Genomic DNA, 19,121 nt, shown 5'->3' on the forward strand with positions numbered 1-19,121 from the left:
AGGCTTTCTCTTCAGCTCTTTAAGACCTAACCAATAGGACATCTAGCTGTATCTAGATACCACATAGAAAAGCAAATACAAGCACAATACTTGTTGAATAAAAATGAACAAAAAATTACAGACATGTATTTTTTAGTTCCCTGAAATCAATAAGCTTTTTCTAAATGCCTAGAAGGCCCTGAGGGCCCCCCTCTGGATTTAGGCATGCAGTTTGTGCACTGGCATTTATTGAGGTTTAAGCTATCATTACTTGTTAGTCTTGTAGCTCCAGTGTAAAACTAAAGAAGCAAAGTTCAGACACCAAATATGTCTTGCCTCAACAGCAACATGCTGAGAGGGGAAAAGTTGCGTAAAGTAGATTTTTCACTGAACTATGACTTTCGACATGAACTACTGTAATGGTGCTCAAGTCAATGCTAAACTTTGAAAAAAGGTCACTAGACATATTCACCTTTAGGTCATGAAATAAACGGAGAGAAGAATGAGCCCTTTGAATAGCCAGTTTTCCGTTGATGTCAACAGTTGTTAACCACAATAAAGGGTGAAAGTCATGCTAGCAAACCATGTCTGTTAGCTTAGTGAATGTGCATGTTTGTGTGTGCGTGTGTGTGTGTGTGAGAGAGTGCAGTGCGTAAGTGCTGCTGAGAGACAGAGGAAGTGTGTGTGGCTCAAGCTGTGCAGTAATGAGAAGACTCACACACACGTCTCATCTCGTGACTGAAAAATGACCCCCTCTCTTTCTCTTTCTCTCTCTCTCTCTCTCTCTCTCTCTCTCTCTCTCTCATCAGATCCTCCCTCTCTTGGTGAGGTGTTTATTTAATGCCACCGTGACTGAAGCTTTTCATAATTATGTTAAATACTGTCAGCCTTGATCAAGCTCCACACCCAGCAATCACAGGTCCTCTCCTTCCTCCGCCACACACACACACACACACACACTAATGAGCACAGACTCAGAAGCGCTAATGAAGGCACTCAAATAACACATTAACTTACCTACACACACACACACACACACACACACACACACACACACACGCACATTAACTGACTGACTGAGCCAAATGCCATTTAAAGTAACAATCCTCAGCTCTGTACATTCAATTAACTTATATTTGCTGTATGCGGAAAAAAAACGCTCAGTGATTTCAGTTTCCTCTCCAGAAATGAAGGTGAAATGAAATGAGTGCTCACTTTGCTCTCTTTCCCTCATGTGCCTTATTTTTTTATTTTCTTCCTCTTTCTTTCTCACTCTTTTTCTCTTTATCTCTCTGTCTCCCTCTTACATTTTCTTTTATACTACCTCTTTCTCTCATACATACTTTTTCTTTTCTGTCTGAAAGTATAAATATTGTTTTCTCTTTTCATCAAATTCCGTTAATCATAGGCCTAAAGATCATCTCTTCTACTTGCAAACACAAATATAACATTGATTAAAACTAGAATCTGCAATTTTCACACACTTAATCTGCTTGTTTCAATGAACTATGAGTGTGAAATAACATTAAATTGCATCGTGCTGTTTGTTATCATCTGTGATAACTGCAGCATCTGAGTGTTAATTGTACTGTATGTAGCCTATATCTTTGTCACTTGTACTGTGTGGTCCAGTAAACACTGGCCCTGAGAATGTATTGTTCCACCATTATATTTGTATGATTTGGGTGACAGTAATGTTTTTTCTTGACCTTGATGATCTCAGTAGAGTCTAGCAGTAAAGTTGCATAATCTGCTGAGGGACTCTCCACCCTGAAGCTTTGCCTAAATCTGACTAATGCTTGTATTTGCATGTGGAAAGTCCTTGTTTAGGAAATGCTGTAGTTTCCTCCTTCAAACATGCGCATGTCCTTTCACATGTGCTGGCACTGACTGCATAGGTCTGCTCTTTTTCTTCACTCTGCATTTTTTCCACCCTGGTACAGCCTCATTTCCTGTCTAGAGATGAATGTGAGGAGAAAATGTTTTTCTTATTGGCCCATTACGTCTGAGTGGCAACTGACTTCAAATAAGACAAGGCTTCAGTGAGCAAGTGAGTGAAGAAGAATCAGAGCTTTCAGAAGAGTTCTGTTAGGATCCCCCCTCCCTTCACTCTCTCTCTCTCCCTTTCTCTCTCTCTCTATCTTTCTCTCTCTCTTACACACACACACACACACACACACACACACACACACACACACACACACTTGTTTTTATACAATGTCAGGACATGGAGTCACAGATTTTAGTTCATTTTTATTTAATAGTGTCATCTTTATTGTATCGTATATACTCTAATACCTGGGTATTCGTCAGAATCAAATATTTTCCCCATGTATCTAGAGAGATACAAACTACCTTGCCCATTAGTTAAGCTGGACTGAAGGCCTTACCTGTGAGATGAACTAACAGTGGAATCAACCAATCATGTTTCCATTGTGTACACAGTGGGTGGGACCAAACTCAGTGACTTTAAACATTGCACTGTCATAGGATGCCACCTTTGCCACAAGTCAGTTTGTGAAATTTTTGTCCTGCTAGATCTGCACCTGTCAACTGTAAGTGCTAATATTGTGAAATCAAAGCACCTCGGAGCAACAACAGCTCAGCCACAATGTAGTAGACCACACAAACTCACAGAGTGGGTCCAGAGAATGCTGAAGCACACAGTGCCTAAACTCTGTTGAATCACTCAAATTGCCTCTAGAAGCAACATCAGCAAAAGGACTGAGCATTAGGAGCTTCACAAAATGTGATGTGGATGTGATCAAACTGCACAATGCCAAGTGACAGTTAAGTGGTGTAAAGCATGCTGCCACTGAAGCAGTGGAACCGTATTCTGTGGAGTGATAAATCATGCTTTTGGCAAATGCCAGGAGAACGTTACCTGCCTGACTGCATTGTGCCAGCTGTAAAGTTTGGTGGAGGAGGGATAATGCTATGGTATTGTTTTTCAGGGGTTGGCCTAGGCCCCACAGATCCAGTTGAGGGAAATCTTAATGCTTCATCATACCAAGACATTTTGGTTAAATGTCTCCAACTTTGCGGGAACAGTTTCAGGAAGACGCTTTCTGTTCCAGCATGACTGTGCCCCAGTGCACAAAGCAAGGTCCATAAAGGCATGGCTGGGTGAGTTTGGTGTGGAAGAACTTGACTGGCCCACACAGAGCCCTGACCTCAACCTCATTGAACACCTTTGGGATGAACTAGAACAGAGATTGTGAGCCAGGCCCTCTTGTCCAAAATCAGTGTCTGACTTCACAAATGCTCTTTTGGCTGAATGGGAAAAAATTCTCACAGACACACTACAAAATCTTGTAGAAAGCTTCCCAGGAGAGTGGAAGCTAATATTGTTCTGGGGGGCTTCAACTCCATATTAATGCACATGGATTTATAATGGGATGTCATAAAAGCTCCTGTAGGTGTAAAGCAGTCAGAGACTGGCCGTCGGGAAAAACATGAGATTTCCTGATGGCCTGGCCTGTCAGCTGGCTAGATGTTTTTACAATGTATGATGAACTATTCGCAAAACTGTCTCTGCAGTCCTGTTTCATGAATCATGTCTTTCTGCTGTGACGTAGCATGTAAAAAAATTCATTACCTGCTTGCAAAAAAGCTAATGAGTTTGTCCTTATCGCATCTCATAAAAAAAATAAAAGCAATCAAAGAAGAAGCTGCTAGGTGTTCGAAAATTATTTAATTATTCAGCAAGGGAGCGACAGGTCAGCCGTGTGAGAACTATTTTGTTAGTTTAGGTTTGCTTTGGTTGTGTTTTGTAGCCGTATACGGCATCTCAATGTTAGCTAGCTAACTAGCAGTTAAATATTCGCATATGATGCTTCATTGTGCAGCCCAAATTCACAAAGTATAGATAGATACTCTTAAAAGTACAGTTTTGCCAATCAATACGCAGCACTGCAATTATTTGTGACTCTTCAGAAGATTGTCTTGATGCTTGCGATTCGCATGAAAAAAGGTGTGCTGTTCAGCTGATGCACAATTGCTCGATTTTTGTGGATGTTTCAAAAGCAAAACTTTATATATAACAACTGTGGATCTGATTTAGATGCATTTTTTCAATAAATCATACAGTATTTTTTTTTTAATCCTGGCACAATGTAAAGCTTGAGCCACATAGTATACATTGCATACACTGTTTGGTGATGCTGTATAATGCTAGATACTTCAGAAAAAAATGTATACATTAATTTAATAATTAACTTTGTGTTTTCATTTTTTTCTTCACAAAGGTGGACAACCAGAAAGAGCATAGGACACCTTCAAGTTCAGGAAGAGCTCCAGGTACAGCTTACATTAGGTTTACGTAATTATAAAAAAGATTATAGATTGTTATTAATGCACATTTATCTTGCATGTTCATTAATGTAAAGCAATATAATCACCGTACTGTTGTGTATGTACAGAATATATGTACAGAAAAATGTAGAAAGCATTGTAACTCATCAAAATATTTTCGACCATCCTGGGGATATTTGGTCCCCACAAAGAGCTCGAAAATATGTTTCTGAGGGCATTTTTCTATCAGCAGGGCTGTCTGTGATAACCTGGACTCAGTAACAGATAGAATGACTTAAGACATCCAGAATCCACAGATGTAATAAACTGTAATAAACGGAGGGACGATCCCCTGTGGGAACTCTGGCTGTGTGTGAGTGAAACAGGCAAAACACACTCTGCGTCTGCTGCACTGTCTCCCATCATCGCCTTAATCCTCAAAATTACTAACAAAGCCTCCTTTTAGAAAATCAAAATGGTTCTCCATGCTGCAATCATGTAATATACAGAAAAAAGCATAAATGAATGTGGTTAAGCTCAAAGTAAATATTTGAGGCCTGTTTTTTGGCTGTGGCATAACAAGGAGTGTCACAAGAGAAAATGCAGATACTAATGGAAAGGGCTTCATGCCATGAGTGTAAAGTTTGTAGATTTGTTGTAAAACAGTGCAGATAAAAGAAAGCACTTAACATTTTCAAGTTGGCTTTTCACCCTAAAATGATGTGGTACTGTGAATGATATCCTCTACTCCAAACTAAAACCTGTTTTTACATCTAAGTAAAGGTCTGGCAAAAGCATAAGAACACAGGAAATTCTCTTAACTTGACTTGTGTTGACAAGGCTTTTAAAGCAGGCTTTGCGTGGATATGCAGCACATCTCGGATCTAAAACACTTCACACAGCATGTCTGCTCCTGCTTAGGCCCTCGCTGACGATCTCAAACAGTCTAATAACAATACAAGTTTCATTGCAGGGGTTGCCAACTGGAGGACTGAGTCTGGATGTGGACAAAGCAAAGCATTTGAGCGGACCGAACCGGGCACTTATGCAGCAAAGTTGATTAATGTAGGTAACAAAAAAGACTATATTTCAGTGACGTGCGTGAACATGAACCAGCATGGCTCCTGTAGCAGTCCTGTGCTGCAGTTTATCCAATCACATGCCTATATGTAAACATTTGAATCATAGGCAGCTCATCAAAACAGAGACAACAGAGCGAGATATTAGGTCAGAAAGACAATCATTTCACATATTTTCATAGATTATTTACTTATTTTTTATTTTTTTTTGCTGGTTCTGGTCTGAGTAGTGAAGCAAAAACATGGCTTCTTAAAAAAAAGGAAAGTGGATGATGAAAACATAGTGTTTAAAGCTGAACTAACTGAGAGCTGTGAGGTTTTTTCTCCTTGTTTCATGTTCAAAACTGGCATGTCACATCTGTTTACAGTCTGTGGGGCTGTCTGTGGAAGGCATCACTGCAAAAGAAATCACTTTGAATTGACCTACCCAGAAAATTTAGCTCTAAAGACAAACAAAATAAAGCTAAAGCTCAGCATAAAAGGTCAACCAGAGTGCTTGTCCATTCCCTGACAGCGCAAGAACGTGAAACACTTATTAAGAATTACCGTTATTATATTTTATTTATGTATTTTGTATTTATTATTCATTTTATTTGCTTATTTTTTTATTTTCATTAGTATGATATTTTAAAATATATTTACATATTTTATTTATTTATACATTTCTACTAATATATACATTTTCATTTTAATATTTTAACATTTGTTTTAACAAAAAATAGCCAACAGCTGTACAGTTTTGCTAAAATGATATGTATGTTCAAATAAAACACTTCATCCAAATATTTTAGTGTTCACCGCTATTAAAAGAGACAGGTTTCACAGAAGTCATGATGCTTTGTTTTCCAGCTGTTTTAGACCACAGCCACGCTGTACATAAGCAGAGTTCTCTTTTCTCTAACAGCTCTCTCTCGCTACTCACATACACAGCCCGGGGTTTTTCCTAGCCCTGCCCTCTACAATAAGAGTCCTTGGCATAATAAACCCTGTGAATAAATGCTGAAGAACATTAACCTAAAACTAACATGCTAACACATTTCTTGAACATGCTCCAATATATTTGATGTGTGTTATTTTTTTCATTGGTCGCTTGGACTAATCATAAAAGGTTTAGCATTTAAAGAATTTCCCCGTGCTTCATATTTGGTGCACAGTTGAAATTTGGTGTCTTTCTCCCTTTTATATATTGCAACACATAACAGCCAATTGACATAGTTTCAGTACCAAGGCCACTGGGTTATGCAAATTGAATGCAGTGCGAGCTGAATGGTTGCGACGGCTTCCATCAAGTGTCTGTCATCAGAAAGTCCATATAAAGCTTTAAAACCTCCCAGGTGGTCAGTGCCTAAAACAACAACAACGTTAGGTAGCTAAGTGCTTAGTATTCATAAGAAATACTAGTAAATTTCAAAATGACAATGGATATTAATGGATCACTGAATTTCCAAGATATGTCAGATTCATTCAATTGACTCAGTTGAAGAGATTAAGCACCTGTATTTGAGTTTGCAAATTTCCAAATGAGGTCTACTGTCTTTACATTGTGATAGCTATGACTAAAATGAGTACTCTGATAAAAAATCAGTGACTATAATCTGTAATCAGCAGTTAAACTTTTCAAAACAGTCAGGTTGTATTAACCAGGAAATTAGGAATTTTCTCTGCAATTAGTGAAATTAGTTTGCATGTGCATGGTTAGCCCACTGAAGAGTAAGCTATCAATGAACAGGAAAGTGAAAGAGAAAAAAATTGGGACTGATCAAGAAGGAGGACAAGAGTGAACATATTCTTCTCAGCCTTTTGGCTGTGAAGAAACTTGAAGAAAGATTTCAAGAAATGCATGTTGACTATATAGCATTAACTATATGAATCCATGTGATATATTATAACCTGGAATTCGAAACTACTGTGCAACTAAATTTACTTCAATTTAAAAAGTAGCTTTATAAATAGCAATATACATTGTAAATGTTCTTTTACACATTAAATTCAAGTCACACCATACTACTGTTTCAGAGAAGAAAGTGAAATTGGTATAGAACCTTACACTATGTGATTTTTTTAAACTTTTAAAATATACCACAAATACTTTTCAAATATGGGTCTTCAGAGAACCAAAAGAGGTTCTTCTATGGCATTGCTCAAAGAACCCTTTGTGGCACCTGTTTTAAAGATCTTTGAAATGAAAACATTCCCTCCTATAATAATACATGCAATGTTTAAACTCTCAACTCTCTGATCTCTCTCTCTCTCTCTCTCTCTCTCTCTCTGTTGGTTTGTGTGTATGTGTGTATTTTGGCAGTTGTAAGCTGTCAGCATTTTAAATTACATCAAATGAGGATCTAAGAGACCATGAGATAACTCCCACACAATCCAGCTTGACGCAGCTCAGTACTGGCATAAGAACAGACACCAGAATTTTTTGTACAGAAAGTCTAACAATTGCCTCAGAGCACGTTCCTCAAACAGTCGCCCTCAGCTGTAACTCTTATACAACCTGCCTACCATCGATTGGACATAAAAGGTATGAGTGAGAGAACGAACTGCCATCACCTGGCCTGGAGCAACGTTCTCGCCCAAGGAGCCATTCCTTTCCTTTTTTTAATACACTGATAGAGTCTTTGATTGAACTTGCTGTTATTCCAGGCTTTTTCGTCCTGTTTATTAGTCCAAAACAGGGCCTCTGAAGCTCAAGCCCTGGCATAGGTCTCAGAGCTTCCCATCTATTTTTTTTTTTTTTAGAAAGATGTAGGGGCTACCTGTCATGAGAGCTTACGTTTCAAACTCAGTAAAACTGCTGGTTCAGGACCTGCTGTCTCCTACAGCTCTTCTCTCAATAAGCTTCATGTCCTAAGGTAGTGCAGATAGCCATTCACCGGCTATAAAAGAAATTTAATTAGGTGTACGAGCTGTGATTGAAATCCAGTGGAGCCTTTGTAAGCACTTATTGTTACTGACCAGGCAAACACTGCTAGCCAAGCCTCGTTAGATGTCTGTGCAGCCTTGAAACATGATCCAGAATGATCACAATGCATCCTTTGAGCCTAAATCTGTCAAACTGAAAATGAAAGCGCAATAACAAGACTAGTGGTTTGCCACTAAACCCAAAAAAAAGGAAAAACACCACTAGTACCCTAGAAAATCGTTCTGCGCTCATGCATTGTAGTGGTTTTCAGAAAAGGAGAAAAAAATTGTTTGAGTGTGACACTTTTTCAAAAAAATGAACAAATGTATATTCTAATGACTCACTCCGGGCAGGCTGGTGGAGGGCTGTCAGCCTGTGTGGGAGTGTGGAAGCTAGTCGGGACAGACACTGTCCCAATAGCTGCCATCTCGGCAGTGGTGGGTATGTTGAGGCGGTGTTAATGCCAGTCTCCAAACGCCTCCACTGGCTGCTCTTACTGTGCAGCTCTTTTCAAAGTGGTTGGTGCTGTCTCTGCCATTACAGCTCTCTTTATTCCTAAGACTTCCACCTGTACTCCTTAAGGCCGAGTTCTGCTTCAGCAAGGATACTTTGAGATGCAGAGGAGTTTATGGTAAGAGTGCACTAAACATCAGCAGCCAACTGCATTTTTGGCTGATAAATGGGAACATTTAAATATTTTTCTCTGGCCGATATTGGAATTACAGCCAATAACTTCAATCAATAGCTACGTCCCCCTTTAGCTCACACTGACACAGGTACTAGATATTTCCATTTTTTTTAACTCATGCAAAAGGAACAGCAACACTGGCAATGCTTGGCAATGCTGTACCAATAAGTATATACGGTCAGCTTTATGATTATTCATGTTTTTGTTAAAGATGTCTGAAAAATCATAAATATGAGTACAAATTTTCCCTCAACATTCATGAGGATGATTAAAGAATTCACTAATAAAATAAGAACAAAAATGTGTTCACCTTCATACATTAAGAAGTGACTGTAAAAATCATCTGCAGTAGCATTTTGGGATCATCAAATCTCAATAAATATATATATAAAAAAATAAAACATTAGATGCCATCTCCACACCAACTATTTTTTTGGAAGGTATGCCAGAAAAAAACTAAAGTATTATCCATATTTACTAAGGGTGCCAATAATTATGGAGCGGAACGTATACACACTGCTATATTACTACCTACAATTCACTCTAGAAATGAAATGTAAAATGTACTTAAAAATGTGGTCAAGTTGACTGAGCAACGTGTACTCAACAGTTACATATAAATCACACAAAGTGATACATTTACATAAATGTATACATTTTTCAAAATAATATGGTTACGTTGAACTACCTAAAAAAGCACACATTAATAGGTTTAATTTACATCTACGCAATTCTGTTAAACTGATACCATGTTATCCAACTGTCTTAGAAATGTGCTTAGCAGCAGAGTTCATGGTAAGTGGTTAGCCACAAAACAGAAGTTATAAGCACACATGAGGGAATGTAGGTCAGGAGGTAAGGCAATAAAGTGAAACAAAACAATATGCAAATAGCTGGTGGCAGAAGTCAGTAGGGAATATATGAATTTTACTCAACAATGTTGCATTGACCAAACAAATATTTATCGAATAAGCCAAACAAGTAAATAATGTTTCATTAAAAACAACACAACAGGCTCAGTTCCGTGCTAAGTAACATCAGTGAGAGAGAAATGATTAAAACAACAGTTTCAGTGTTTTGAGTGTTTGTAAGTGCCCTACAACCAGGTTTTAAATTTTTACCATAATTCTGTAATTCTGTATTGGTGAATCCTAAATATATGGGTAATGAAGGTGCTAATGTTTTTCTCCAGTTGTTTGTTTTTGTGCTGTTATTTCCTTTGGACCATGTCCTCATATTATTGCATCCAACATTTTACTTTTTCTATCTTTCTTTCTCTACTATAATGCAACTCGAGACTTTCCTAGGGTTGAAAATTCTCAGCCTCAGATGGGTTTTATCAGATAGGGAGTAAACTTTCAAGTAAGTGATGGAAAAGAGTTCAGTTAGTATTAAAGAGTTTAATATTATGTCCAAGGCCTGGGGTTGAAGAGGATAGCCCTTGGTCCCGACATAAGCTAAATGCTAGGAAGTCACCAGTAGCAATTGCGTACTCTGATCACTGTGACAACACTGAATATTTCAGAACTGGATTCCAATTCATGGCATCTTTTCTTTAAAGGTTATGCAATAATTTTCTTCAAGCTGCTAAGTACCAAGAAAACAAGATATCTTGTATGTTTGCCCACAGTGTTCTTTCTTTGTTGTAGCATAATTCTGACAATGGCCCACCCCATACATCACACAAAAACTAAGGCTTCTGATTTGTCATTTTGCACGTCAGTCAAGCGGCCCTTTCCTGTCAAAGTAGACGTTTGGCCACATTTTGTAACAAAACCTACCAGACTCTCATCTTACAAGACTAGACTGCCCTGAGCTGTAATAACTGAAGTACCACCGTGTACCCCAGCACCCCCTCCTCACACATTCTCTCACGCTGACTCTCAGGTATGTCCGAAGTGCAGACATGTGTTATGTGTTAAGCCACAGCACAAGGCTAAATATGGCGCAAATTGTAGGCTGCAGAGGCGGGAAATAAGGTCAAATAAGAATAAAACCAATGGTAATGCAGTCATAGAAATGTCAGCAAGGTCAACTCCACCAATTATTTCCTTTCCCCCAAACGATACTGCTCTCTCTCTCCCTAGTTCAGGATGCATGCTCTTATTACCATCATTATGGCAAGCCCTCAGGGCCTTTCTCACACACAGCAAAATAGACTCATCTCAGCAGCTTGCAAAAACAATGGAATAAGCCTGAAAAAAAAAAATAAAAATAGTCGAACTGTGAGTAAATCGCAACACAGCTGACACACACACGTCTACAGCAATCCATGGCTTCCATAATTAACTGTCAGCTTTCTCAGTCTCCGAATGTGTAGCTCTCCTAATACAAGGTTAGCAATGAACTAACTGCATGGAGTCACTCTCCAAACACCTTCTGACAGATAACAAAACTTCCCCGTAGATGTCAGCCCCGTTACTCTGTTCCTATCACACCCAGACGGAAAGAGAAAAGAGTGGCTGTCAGCTCCAAACACGCCATTTTGATGTTCTCTCAGGCACACTCGGAGCACCACTGTAAAAGCCAATATGCATTCTGTCAGAATTACGATACTGATGTCAAAAATAGCATCTCTTTTAAGTGTTTCGGTGATTCTTTTAAGCAAATAGACAAGGCCTCACGAAAGGCAGGGAAAAACAAACAATGTATGTCTTCAGGAGAGAGATAAGTTCACTTCTTCTTTTACAGGAATAATCATCAGACCACCCAGCAGGAAACCTGTCAGGAAACATTATTCTTCTCCCTCGGCTCGCTCTTTAAACACACATACGACACTAAAAAGTTTCTCCATTTAAGGGTAGACCTCATTTTAATTCGACTCTAGCCTAACATACCTACTCCAAAACCAAACAAACCAGAAGTGTACATTTTTAATTTAGCAGTAATTTCATGTTTATCTACAGATGGAAATTAGCTAGCAACTCTGCTTAACTCTTGAGATTAAAGCATTCTTTGCATTCTGAATTTACCTCACTTTTTCAAATAAAAGAGCTGATATAACATGTAAACAAGTTCCAAAACTACTCACTCCCCAGTCTGTACAGACCATGTATGGAAACTGGCTCATTTTGAGTAAACTGTTTTTGTAATTTCAGAGTGCTTTTTGAATTAGGCACTATACCAGGCAGCCAATCAGAACTGGGCTCATTTACATGCATCAGTCTTATAAAAACAGTTGCATAACAGCCTGTTGTATTCGAAATGATTTTTTTAATTTATTGTTTTTGTGATGTCACAAAAACCAACACAACCAACACAACACATTGAAGTTTTAAGAAGTGTTTCAGCACAGACTACTTTTTGAATTAGGCACTATACAAGGCAGCCAATCAGAACAGGGCTTATTCACATACATCAGTCTTACAAGCACAGTTACAAAAACAGCCTCTTTGATGCTAATTTTTTTTTTTTAATTCATTGTTTTTGTGATGTCACTGAATTACAGTATATTAAACTACACACATCATAACTGAACATTTAGGAGGAAAGAACAACACTATATGAGTAAAATGTAAAATATGAGCTCCTTAATATTTTTGTACATAAAAAATATACATGATAAATGAAAAAATATTTGAAACTAAACATCTCAAATGATCCTTCCTCAATTACGGTTTGACTATTTTCTATTTTGTTTCCCTAAAACTCATTATTTGTTCATTTTTGAAACAAGAATATTATAAATAAATATTCAAAGCGTTAGCAGTGAGGGAGCGACCGTAGTATGGCAACACCTTTGCTGACATCATTGCTGAGAAAGAGAGTTAAAAGAAGAAATAGTGGCACAAAGCCTACGAGCTGGGCCTGGAATCAATGGGGAAGTGGCCGATTCACCACTAAAGCTTCCAAAACAGGCCGATCAAGGAGGACTTTAAATTCAATTATCAGTGATGTTGTTAATGACCCCATTAGGGTAAGAATAATGGTGAATTAGGCCGGTCTGGGTGAGGGATGGCCTGTGTGACAGCCATCTGGCCAAAACAGGAGGCAAAAAAACAGGAGGCAAAAATAAGGGGTGGGGGGAGGAGGGATAGGAAGAGGATTGTGTCATGGCCGATAGAAGCATCCAAATGTGGGTTTGGGCCTCTGCCATATGGCCTCATCTATCTTGTCTCTTAGAACGTGGCATCTCTGTCAGAAACGTCCCTTGTTGCAAACATCTGGTAGAGGCCAAGAAAAAAGAAAAAAGTCCTGTTACACCTTTAAAGTGCCATGTTGGCTTTTTTTTAACACAGAAGCCTACATCAGCTTCCTTCCAGCCTCTCTTATCTGTGGCAGCAGAGCGAGGAGTCTTGATTCAGTTTGTTCACACCATGGCAAAAGACTCTGGGGGTCGATCCATTAGCAAACATTAGTGCTCTTTCAATTTGCAAGGGAGGCATAAATTCACTTTAACCGTACGTGGCTCATGGCTGCAGCGGCCAGCCCATTTTGTTAATTTGTTTCAATTTTCAGAGATGTACTGTAATGGATAGGGACTGTATGATAGGCATCCAAACGCCAAGGACTAGGTCAATTGGAAGGATCTGTGGGAGTCAGAGACAGATTGAACTTTCAATTAGATCTTTTCAGATCTGAGTACAGAATATAGCCCTCAGTCAAGAAGTACACTGACCATCAAAATTTTGAGGACACCTTGCTTTTTAAAGGGTAATAATAAACGAGCATTGTCAGCTTACAATAACATTAAGGGACACGCTGGCCAAAATAACATTTAACCATTACTATATCTGTAACAATTGCTACATCAATACACATGTAAATATCTGTAACTGCATCCTACTTGAGTAGTCTAGAGTAAGATTTTGGCATTTAAAGACTCGGAAAAACCCTTTCTGATGACACCTTTTGAAGGTGGGGTGAATTACAACTGCTTTGGGGTGGATGCAGATAGCTAGCAATACTGCGAAGAATCTGAACTGTTATGACAGTATAACTGTGGTAAATGAATTTATGTCATCATTAGAGTGAAGAGCATGGATTACTCAAATAGAAATGCCTTGTCAGATGTGGAGGACAAGTTAGCAAGGTAGCTACTGGCTATCTAAATACTTAAACTCAAATTGGCTTATTTTCTCTAGCTGAAAAGGAAAAATCTTGTCTCTACCACCTACTTTAAGCTTTTTAGCATTGTTTTCTTTGCGATTTTGTACAGCTGAGATAAAAAAAGACTCTATAGCTGTCTGAGTTGTATTTATTGGCCTATATCTCAGCCTGTAATAGTTATGGATATGGTTGGTTGACATCACATGAATTGCCAGTGGTTGTATGATGTATTTGTGTAATGCATGCTGGGTATTGTAGTGAGAGAACTGTGATGAACAAACATGAAAATGACATAACATTGCAAATTCGGTCAATTCACTGAGGCTGACAGATACAATATTACACTTATAAATATTGCATAACATGACAAATAACATATTAAACTCTAGTTTTAACATGTAAAATTGAAAGCTGTTTAGGTCTCACCATTTTTCCTTTGCAAAAAAATACCAAAACTAAAGAAACAACTGACAAAAGCCCAACCTTGAAAATATGGCTAAGCATTTTACCCTATGCTGTGATGTGAGAACTCATCAGCACTTAACGCTTTCAGCTCTTTAAACTACCTTTGGGCTTAAAGATAACTCTTTAAGGTGCTTTTAACAATGGTTTGGAAAAGAAAACTTTCAAACCATTATTTTGACAAAACATGCACCTCATACCAAGGAAGACAACTTGATGAACATAAAACTGAATGTTGAAGTATAATCAAATAGCCATTTTATGGTAACAGAACCACTGCAGGTATTTTAGGCTAATGCAAAAAGCAGTTATTTCTGCCATTTAATCTGCTCTTCTCTATTAATAATGTAGTAACACTTTATTTTGAGTAGTCCTTTGTAGATGATTAATAAACTGAGTATTAGTAACACATCAACAACATATCAGTGAAGTAGCAGTAGTGAAGCATCTGAATACACTGGAGTAAACATATTACTTACATTAAGTAGATAAAGTGTTGCTATATTACGTAGACTTAATATGTTACTTCCATTACCCAAAACCTAACCCTAACTCTAACCTCAACCCAAAACCTAATCCCAACCCTAACTCTGGTCCTAATACTAACCCTAACTTTAAAAAAAACCTAATCTAGTTAAACTCCAGTTACAGAATGGTGTCAGCAGCATGTTTATAACCAATTGTTGAGGATGTTAAGATGGTCTGTATTAGACCTGTTAGATGTTCAGTGACCCCTCAGATTAAACATCGACACATATGAATTTGGACCCTCAAAATAAAGTGATAAACAACTGAGTTCAGCAGATTCTAAACATATTTTATTCACGCAAATTAAAAGTCTCTTGATAATCTACTGAATGTATTCACTGCTGCTACATCATTGATATGTTGACATGCTACTGAGAGTCTGTTGAGTGTTTGTTTCATCTAAAAAAGAACCACTCAAAATAGTTTCACCATGTTATTAATGCCATTGTTGCATATATTTGATATGTAAAGAATTGGATCTAACAAAGCCAAAATTAATAGACATTTATGCATTTTACTTTTTTGAACAAGAAAACACACGAATAGGAAAATGTCACACATCAGTTATTTTAAACATATTAATAAAAAGTGCTTATCAAGCCAAACTGAGCTCCGAACAAGCTCATACATTCACTCTGAAAAAAATCACAGTGCATTCAACAATAAAGGCAGCATGTCCTTCTTTTATATAGTGACAGAAAACAAGGTAGCACACAGAATGCTCGGACTGTATAAACTGAACATGTACATGTTGTAACTCCTCTGGCAGCAGATTTACATAAGCTAAATAGGCCAAATTCTCTGAATGTATTGGTGGCAGCATGGTGCCCCAAACTTTTTGTGGCAGAGTAAGAGTAATAGCTTGACTGGCTTACGAATAAGAGGATATCTGTACACAAAACTCCATACTTTCAACAGTCAAAAATTATTATGAGAAAGTTTGGAGGAGGTGCAGGCCTGTTTTGGGTGGCCATTTTTGCTCAGTAATCTTGGTTAAAGATCATGATGAAGAAACTTTTCCAATTTAGCCAGATTCTATGTTTTGTTTTTGGCTCATCTGCCATTAGACACTCTCTCTAAAAGTGAGTCATATTTGAGGAATAACATTAGGAGAATAACAGTTCCCATCTCATACAATTAGTGGCATCCTGTCTACTTAACAGTGAAAGAACACCATTTGCTATAGTCTTTGATTACAAGAGCATAATAAAGACTTTGAAGACAGCAGTGAACATGAAATTCAATCCTTCTATCAGGATGAAGCGCATGAATGCATAGGCAATCATTTTCTCCTTACAGGAGGCTCCGTCGGCCTTGGATGTTTCTCTTAATTATGACTTGCATTGCTATGTTCAGCAGCCATGATAATAATTACAGAATTGATTTGATTTGCAATTGATATGTTTTCATTGGCTATGTGAAAGTAGGCCCAGATAGGCAAACGCAATTATGCTAAGCTTATAGCTTTGATCAATATTCATTAAGGATATTCACACTGACATTCATTTTATTGCATTCCTCACTTCCGAAGCTGTCATTATCAGCTATATGGGCTTCTGTTAATGAGAACAATTTGAATATACAGTAAATGTCTGATGCAGCTGAGGTTGAAATGACATTCAGGACAAGTTCTGAAGGAAAGTATTAAAGTTTCTGCTATTAAGCCCACTGTATAAGCTAGCGGCAAACAGAAATGGGCTTTGGCAGTTAGCAAGCATAAAAAATAAACATAAAAACAGGAAAGGGGGATTTATTAAGCAGGAAGGCGTCTAAAAGTTTGGTAAATTATTATATATTTTAGAATTTGATCAGTAGAATACAGCGATGGAAAAGTATTCAGACACGTTTGTTTTTGTTATTTAATATGGAATCCACTTCACATTAACACCCATAATGTCTTTTGGCTTTGCACTTATAAATATGATTAAAAAAGTATATATTCATAAGCATAAACAAAGAAAAGACTGCCTTTTTTTTCCTTTTCTACATCATTTGAGCACAGCAACTGCCTTTTACATCTTACCAATTAAAATGCTCCACAACTGCAAAATTTCTTTACATTAACTTTTGCGCTCTCCTGTAAAATGACTATTTTGAAGATACATGTTTTTCTTTGTACAGCAACGATGTTTAAAAAAATGATTAGGAAAAAAACAACAAGCAGACACCAAAAATGAATAACACTAGTACTTTGCTGCAAAGGCATCGTTGGCGATTACAGCTTCCAGACTGAATTTTTACTGCAATCGTTACAATATGGTGGTTTGGTTTTGGCCCATCCCTCCATTCTCAGTTGTATGTGAAAGACTGTATGTTTGCGGCCGTTGTCTTTTTTGAAATGTCCATCTTCCCAGATTTAATTTCCTGGTCGATGAGATTAAATTCTTTTCCATTACGTCCCGGCAGATTACTCTATTCATATTTCCCTTGATGACGTGTAATCTCTCAGTACCGTTTCTGTAGAGAAGCTGCCCCATATCACGTTCATGCTCCCACCTTCATACTTCACTGTGAGTATGGTGTTCTTTGGAGCAAACACTCAATCCTTCTTTATCCAAACATTATTATCTGAATTATGGCCAAAGAGGTCTATTTTTGTTTCATCTGACCAGGCATTATTCCAAAGGAGCTCAGATTTGTGTGAATGCTTGTGTTCCTGCTGCTTTCAGGTCATCCTTCAACTATTTTCAAGTGACTGCTGGCTTCTCATAAGTTGTGGTTTCAACAGAATTAATGTGATTAACATCACAGAAATTTCATCATGTATTCAGAAGTACAAAGTCAAATGACATTATGTGTGTAAATCTGAAAGTGGAAATATGCTCTGAAAGTATATTAAATAGCAAAATCAAAAGTGTCCAAATACTCCTCTACCATCCCCTCTGTCATAGATAATGTTGTTTTTGGACTGTGTGTGCTCTATCCCATGAAATGCCAGGAATGTGATGTGTTTGTGGAACACTATTATTAACACATTATTCACAGAATACCCTGGTGCTTAGGCTGTGTATGTGTTAATAATAGCCTCACTTCAACTGCAAAAGCTGGATTACTGAAAGCTTTAGCTTCGGCAGAGTAGATAAATATACTTTTAGTGGACAACAATAACACTCATACATAACATTTGCAACAAAGAATAGACATTTTAGGTAGCCCATAGTGACACTATGCCACATTTCTGTTTGTGTCAGAAACTGTATGAATTGTTAACGTACAAAACTTTGACCAAGCCTCTGACATCATCTCTGTCATGTACATGCCCACAACAACAAAAACTGCACTGAAAGTTCTCATGCGTAACTTGCCTGTCATGGTAACTTTGCATGTATCTGCATAGCCGCTGTTGGAAAGGATCTCATAGCCACTGTCCATCATTCTTCGATGGGACGCTGTTGTTGTCTGTATGTGAAACTCCTCTCAGACACTTTAAAATGCCTCTCAAACGCTTTCACTTTTCCACTTCCTGTCCCGAATTCCCCTTCTCTGCTCCAGGCAGACGCTGCGTGAAGCAATTCTCGCACCACACCACACACACACACAGGATGTTGTTATACCCTTTAACATCTGTTTCTGTAGCTCAGCTCAACTGTGCAACAGACAGACGCACAGACAGGCAGGGAGACAGAGAGAAAGACAGGCAGGGCCCAGACTTGCCCAACAGCCAGTCTCACTGTTTTTGTTTACTCAGGAAACAGGCAAGCAGGCAGCCAATCAGAGCTCTCCTCCTTCTTGTACGATCATGCCCATGCAGGAAGTGACATCAGCATCCATAACCACAGAAAATCTGTCTGGCTGGGCCAGTCTGCTGAATGGGGCTTGGCATCATCATCATCTAGTAAGTAAATGTTAGGCATGTAGAAGCACTAAGTGATGACAACAAACAGCTATTGTGTTTACATTTTTCACATTGTTGGATAAGATGATGTTAGTTCTCCTGGTTTTAGAGGAATACTTCAGCATTTTTCAATCTAATCAAATCAAATCACATTTATGATCATATCACATTCACAGGTGTGAAGGTGAGGGAAAATTTAAGGTGTGTAGCCCCCTTGTAGTACGTAAATATACAAAAAATATATAAGAAGAAAAAAAATATGTATGCATATATTATACATATCAAAAGTGTTGACGAAGGTGC

General features: G+C 38.0%; 1 protein-coding gene across 2 annotated transcripts in view; it reads right to left on the bottom strand.

Moving 5' to 3' along the window:
* LOC118808059 overlaps positions 1-18,671 on the bottom strand; it is a 154,721-nt gene extending 136,050 nt beyond the window's left edge. For both annotated transcript variants that reach the window (XM_036570428.1, XM_036570427.1), the window contains exon 1: positions 18,289-18,671. In XM_036570428.1, the coding sequence (XP_036426321.1) occupies positions 18,289-18,358 (70 nt within the window). In that variant the 5' untranslated portion in view covers positions 18,359-18,671. The remainder of the gene's footprint in view (positions 1-18,288) is intronic.
* Positions 18,672-19,121: the final 450 nt, after the last annotated feature.

Source organism: Colossoma macropomum, unplaced genomic scaffold, assembly GCF_904425465.1.
Source record: "Colossoma macropomum unplaced genomic scaffold, Colossoma_macropomum, whole genome shotgun sequence".
NCBI lineage: Eukaryota > Metazoa > Chordata > Actinopteri > Characiformes > Serrasalmidae > Colossoma > Colossoma macropomum.